Source organism: Poromitra crassiceps (assembly GCF_964638095.1).
Source record: "Poromitra crassiceps genome assembly, chromosome: 26".
NCBI lineage: Eukaryota > Metazoa > Chordata > Actinopteri > Beryciformes > Melamphaidae > Poromitra > Poromitra crassiceps.
In genome coordinates, this window is record NC_139640.1 from 7,131,564 (window position 1) to 7,138,568 (window position 7,005).

Sequence of the window (7,005 nt, forward strand, 5' to 3'; positions counted from 1 at the left end):
TGTCTGTCTGCCTGTGTGTCTGTCTGTCTGTCTGTCTGTCTGTCTGTGGAATGGGTCAGCTGTCTCATTGTTTACTACTTTTTCTTGTATTGATTGGTGTATTGAAGACACATTATATGTATTCCCAAATGTTGCCAAAACTCCGGCACGCAGATTGTTACTTACTCCCCATGCTGAAACAAAAGATTCTCTACTTGGGTTGAGCATAATGCAACCACCATTATGTATTCACCTCGCATCAGAAGTTGATTTTTTTCCCATTTCTGAAAGTGGTCAGGTGATTATGAAAAAAAGAAGAAATCAGTTGCCATAAATCAGTGCTATGACACATGTGCTATTTTTGACACACATTGCTCAACATGGCTCGCCTCTCAACAACATGCGTGCATGTCTGAGTGCGCCCGGTGGCCATGTTGTGCCACTTTTAAGTGGCTCAGTGGCTGTATTCTGTGAAGAAAGGGGTGGGGTCCTCCAGACCATCTCAGCCACCACACTGCAGGAGGTTGTTTTGGTGAGTATATGTCTGGTTATGAACCATGCATATGTCACTCAAAATACATCAGGCCCTGTGTGTTTTGTTTTTAAGTTACATGGCCTGAGCAATAACTGGAGTGAATTGCCCCAGAATAGCATCTGTGAGCAAAATTCCTCACTTATGATAAGTTACTACATTTGGAATTCCACACTCTGGGATAATATAGGCCTCCATTTTGAGGGACAATTTCATATTCAGCTGTCGTATATTTTGACCGCAATGCAGTCATACCAACATGCCCACATAGGAGCTCATGCTGATTACTCATGGGGCTATTCACATGCTTGTGGTTGTTACATGTTCGTACATAATTGTAACTAGGTTGGCCAGTGGATTGAATGGCCAGATTACACACACACACATCGGATCACATTTGGTGGCTGGTGGTGGTGTGTGTGTGTGTGTGTGTGTGTGAGAGAGAGAGAGTGAGTGAGCGAGAGCGAGAGAGAGCGAGAGAGTCTGAAGCAGATTTGTGACTGGGAGGGCACTGGCCACTGGTCAAATCACCCCGCATGGTAACAGTTACCCTCTGCAAAACCACCAACCACCACTGGGGTACCAGGTGTGACTATTATTATGAGTAACTGGGTAATACTTTAATGAAGGGTTAGTCCATGCTTAATATGCACAAACTAACACATATACAGTATATATAACACACACTAACAGTTTTATTTATTTATTTTTATTTAACCTTTATTTAACCAGATAAGACATTTGAGATACAAGATCTCTTTTGCGAATGTGATCTGGCCAAGAAGGCAGCAATTACAAGCCAGGTTACAATCAACATAAATTACAGTAAATAAAAGGAAACATAAAAACAGGGCTATAAAGCTGAAACATTTCAAAAAAGCAAGGACAACCAAATAGATCATAAAATACCACATCCAAGGGTAATAAATAACACAGGATCAAGAATGTAAAAACATATGGCCTAAAAACAAAATTAACAGGTCAAAAAGGGCAAAGTAAAACTAGACTTTACTGCAGGAGCAACTAATGTGTCTACTAATGTGCAACTAATGTGTCTTAATTTACTAATGATGGGCCTATATGTATTATACATTAGGTTAGTTTATACTTATGGTTAGGCTATTTAGCCTAATGGTTAGGGTTAGTTAAGTTTAACATTAGTTCATACTAGGGATGGGCATCGAATTTCGAATTTTCGAATAATCGTTGTTATTATCAAGGTCGACTTTTATTATTGAAATTCGAAATTCGAAAAAAAAAAAATATATATTTTTTTTTGAGTGAAATGTTGCATTGTCTCCCCTGATTCTAAGTATAGTCAAATCGCTATAAGCATTTTAAGCAAGGTTTATGGAAAAATGAATGGCGGATGAAATCCCATGAAGAGGGAGAGGGGGTGACTTTGGCACCCCTTTGGCACTCAGACCTGAGCCTACTAAATATTTAATGAACCACAACCACTCATGATTGTCAAAACTGTTTTTTATTTTCGAAAATGTCAATGTAAAAAAAATTAAAAATGTAAAAAAAAAAAAAAAAAAAAAAAAAATTCTTTTTTTACATTTTTTTTTTTTTTTTCGAAATTCGAATTAAATTCGAATTTGGCCAGCGAATTTCGAATAGTGTTTTTGCTAGAAATGCCCATCCCTAGTTCATACGCATTAACAATGCACCAGCAGCATGCGGGCTCAGCGCATCTTCCCTGGATGAATAAAGGTTATAAGGTCAGGTGCAGACAGTATCTGGCAGCAGACGCAACTTTCCACAGAGAATCGTGCAGATTTATACAGGAGATGACTGCCAATGGCATTGGAGCACCTGGGCCTGAGCGCCCGCCTAGCTGTCAGGCGCGTCAGGGGAGGGGAGGGGAGGGGAGGGGAGGGGGGAGGCAGAGTGGGTGGAATCCCCTCGGTCAGTGTAGCAGTCTGCGGAATTACGCACATGGGTCAGACAAGGGCTGCGTCTCCACAGCAGCTTCTGGCCGTTTGGCGCGTTGAGTGAGGCTTGGCAAATGCGATTTGAGAAGATAATGTGCAAGAAGTGTGTTATTTTTTTTCCCCTCACTTTGATGATTGAAGTGGATCAGAAATGATTTTTCATCCCATATTTCACCTCACTCTCCCCGGATTAAAATCTGGGGTTACCTCATCTCTATTAATCCGAACTAAATCTGTCTAATCGGTATAGAAAATGACACTCACTTCTTGTACATATTATCACCTAAGGTGAACCTCTTGCGCATGGTGGGTGAGGTGTCCTCCTGTCCATGCCAGGGCAATAAGTAACATGTTGCACTGGACAATTTATAACACACAAAGATATCACTATTTCTTAGACAACGCTCGTCGAACTTCTGTTTTCTCTAGCCTATATAGTTTTCAGATTGTAGCCTACCGTGAGATGTGGATGTGGCATATTATAGGCAGATATGCTCCCACCAGAAAGATCATTACGCAGGGTTTTGATTAGTAGCCTAATCTGGATTTGTCCCCCATTTCAGTGGAGAGGGGGAGGGAGAGGGAGAGGGAGAGGGGAGGAGGAGGGGGGGAGAGTTCGGGATTTCGCTGTAATCGTGTTGGGAGAGTATTGATTTCGTGAGCGCACTCGTCTCCAATTGGCAGCGTCTCCACTACAGCGCCGGCGCGTCATCCTCGGTTCACATCGACGGAACGAGTTGTAAGCAAATGAGAACATGTGTGTGGGATCTGAGAGAGAGAGAGTGAGGAGAGGCAGGGGGGATAGCAGGGGAGCAGGAGGAGGTGTTATTATAAAAGCATATTTTAGCAACGCGGAAAGTGGATATTAACAGATTTGATTGCTGGACTATTTTTTTCCCTTATTTTTCTTCGGACTGGGATTTTATCGATTCGTCACATTGCGCACGCCGCTTCATTATAATCGCAGACAGTTTGGGTGCTGTTCAGCCTGGACGCGGACTTGAACGTGCCAACTGCCAGCTTTCATCCGTGTAGACTGGAAGATTTAATAATTCACGCGTAATCACGCATTATCGCCTCTGTGGATGCTGTCTGCACAGCCCTGGTGGTGGTGATTCCCCCCCTCCTCTCCCATTCTTCCCGTTGTCTTCTGGAGGAATTTATCGACGACTGCTGCTTTGCAAATGCTCCTTATCTGAAATATCATCTGTTGCTGCGACCGGATTGCAAAGCCCCATATGACCGACTCCGACATGCATTTGGGGCTTGACTGTCTTGAGGTGATGTAGACTATCGGATCATCAGCATTGGAATAATCATCGATCATTTTACTCCAGGTAAAATGGACGAAATATTATTACTACTTTTATTACTCCTCTTATCGTTACACGCGAAGCTGTGATTTTGCGCGCATTCATCATTATGGTCCATCTCCACACGCTGCCGATCCGTTGAATTGTTACTTATTGAATCAGACTGTATGCTTATTAATACGAGGCGGATTTCAGCGTGAAGTGGTATTGTTGAACACAGTACGGGAACCGTGGAGGTATTTCCCACCCTTCTCTCTCTCTCTTCAATCGATTTATTAATCCATAATCAACTGAAGGGTAAATGTTGATGATGGAGGACGACGAATTGGAGGCTCATCAGGTTGATATCGATTCGGATTTCGAGCCGCAAAGCCGGCCTCGGTCGTGCACCTGGCCAATGCCTCCGTGCCCGGAGGATTTCCCCGGTGGTGGACATCATCATGAGGTCAGTGGGGGTCTTCCACTGGCCAACATCAAGGTGGAACCGGAGGAGGACATCCCGACTTGCAGAGGAGGAGAACTGAAGCAGCATCCAGCCGGCGCCCCGGCACCCACCACCACAGGCGCCGCGACGACGCACCCATGCCTGGCTGCCGGCGCGGCGGCGGCGGCGGCGGCGCTCGATGTGACCGGACAGCTGCGCAAAGCCAAGTCGTCGCGGCGGAACGCGTGGGGGAACCAGTCCTACGCGGATCTCATCACCCGCGCCATCGAGAGCACCGCCGAAAAGAGACTGACACTGTCGCAGATATACGACTGGATGGTCCGTTATGTGCCCTATTTCAAGGATAAGGGCGACAGCAATAGCTCAGCTGGATGGAAGGTAAGAAGGGATAGGAGTTGTAGAAAAAAACCATACAGAGAAAAACACATGAGCCAGGTATGATTGAAGGGGATTTGACAAATGAATCACAAAGTGCCTAATAGTGATCATATTGATGATCACTCCAATTTACTATAATAAGCCATTAGGCTTCTTTCACCCCTCATGCCATATGCATGTCACCGTGGGAATGAATGGTTCGCTTTATCTTAGTTCATTACTGCTGTCAGTCATTCTAATAGATAATTGGTGGCAGAATGGAATAGACTGGTGGTGGTGGCACTTGCTGTGTGCCAGCCAAGGCTTTGCTCATCCCAGCTGCAGAGTAGAGCTATAGTTTTATGATGGGCAACAGCCGCTGTAGTAGTGAGATGCCAAGAGACCAGAACACATGGGCGGCACACAATGCTTGTAATGGTTTTCTCCATGTCTGCCTGCCCTGAATAGCCTACATGTGGCAGACACATAGAACAAGGTGCTCAGTGTATTTTCATGCAAATAGGCACATGCATGCATTACTGTCTTCTGGTTATCTCTTCCAAACAAATGTAATAATCACCAGAGGGATATTTTTTTATAGCTGGTCACTGGTCAGCTGTTCCACAATGTCAATATTCCGAAGGGGGTTAACTGACCACACTCCACCACTCTGGTTGTGAGCCTGAAGTAACCTCCTCTGGACATCTTCCTCTCCTCTCCTCTCCTCTCCTCTCCTCTCCTCTCCTCTCCTCTCCTCTCCTCTCCTCTCCTCTCCTCTCCTCTCCTCTCCTCTCCTCTCCTTCCTCCTCTCTCCTCTCCTCTCCTCTCCTCTCCTCTCCTTTCCTCCACTCTCCTCTCCTCTCCTCCACTCTCCTCTCCTCTCCTCTCCTCCACTCTCCTCTCCTCCCCTCCTCTCCTCTCCTCTCCTCTCCTCCACTCTCCTCTCCTCCCCTCCTCTCCTCTCCTCTCCTCCACTCTCCTCTCCTTTCCTCCACTCCTCTCCTCTCCTCTCCACTCCTCTCCTCTCCTCCACTCTCCTCTCCTCCTCTCCCCTCCTCTCCTCTCCCCTCCTCTCCTCTCCTCTCCTCCCCTCCTCTCCTCGTTTTGTTCCTATTCATTATGACCATCTCAGGACAGGGAGAAGGAGCAGGGAAATCCTTAAGGCAGCAGTGCTTGTCTTGATCTTGTCCCTCTCCAAGATGAGACCTTGAAGGCCACACAGCGTTGAGTGAAGAGCCTGTCACTTGTGTCTGGCACTGTCTCAGAAAGCAGAGAGGCTGTGAGAGGCCTCTGTGTGGACGCATGGTCAGTCTCTAAAATTGTCTTTGCGTTTTCACTGACAATTCCTGGATAACATATTACATCACACCTGGGGTTTGCAGGATGGCTGTTTTTTTTTCTTTTTTAAACCAAAACAGGTTGGATTCCAAAAAAAGCAGACGACCTTTCACATTTGCCAGCACGCAAATGCTTATCGCTTATTTTATTCCATTAAATATTTACAGGAAGAAATATTGAAGCTAATGTGAACCTGAGCCAGCATATGTCACATGATTACCTCTCATCCACTCAGATGCCAACAGGCCTATCTAGGCGTGTCGTTCACCAAAACAAGGAAGTCAAGCGCGTGCCGTCTATATAGCCAATCAGACTTGCGCGACACATCGTGACGTAGTCAGCGACACTAGACATTTCACCAGGTAGCAGACACTGCTGCTCGCCGACACTCGAAAGTGTCGACTCAAGTCCTCATTTCTGTCGGGGACCATTTCAAAAGTGTCGGCAGACGAAGCATAAATTGGGCTTTAGAGTTGGGAACCCCCTTATTGGGCCTGAATCACAACAAGCACCTGACTGATACTTTAGCCCCGCCCCATTCAAGTGAACTCTGCTAAGGTGTGTCTGACTGCAGGTAGACTATCCCTGACGTTGCACCAACACCGACAGCCTAACTGTTCAGCCACACTTGATCTTCAGCACCAAATGTCCCAGTCTGCTGTTTACCAAACAGCAAAATGAGGGGGTTTGACAGTGGAGGTCTGAGGTCCGGAGCTATTTCAGGCCACAGGCGAGACACGGGGCCCCATTCCAGGTAATGACGGGGGGATTAGATCAGTCATTTAAAGCAGGCGGCTAATGTCAGTAACAGGGCTGACCTGGTTTCAGTCACAGACAGAACTGTAATGTAAACATACACTTAGAAGAAGTCACCTGTTCAGCAGCTCCCAATCAGGAACCACCTATAGAGGTGGTTGGCTTTCTGTATAGGTCCCATTCGGGAAAATGTAAATAAGTTCACAACAGCCTAGGTAGACCTTGTATAACTCTCCCTTCCTGATGCAACTCCTCACCTAGGCTGGTGCAATGAGTAAGACTGTGCTCAACTCGCCTTATAGTGAACTCGCCTGGTTATTAAATAAGAGTTCCATTTAAATGAGCAAG

The 7,005-nt window shown here is 45.9% G+C and overlaps 1 protein-coding gene across 1 annotated transcript in view; it reads left to right on the forward strand.

Annotated features, from left to right (window-relative positions):
* Positions 1–4,062: 4,062 nt before the first annotated feature.
* Positions 4,063–7,005, forward strand: part of LOC310798917 (forkhead box protein O6-like) — a gene marked incomplete at both ends in the record, with an annotated part of 20,574 nt that continues 17,631 nt past the window's right edge. Inside the window, one exon of the mRNA XM_083661475.1 lies at positions 4,063–4,584. Coding sequence (XP_083517601.1) covers positions 4,063–4,584 — 522 coding nt within the window. The remainder of the gene's footprint in view (positions 4,585–7,005) is intronic.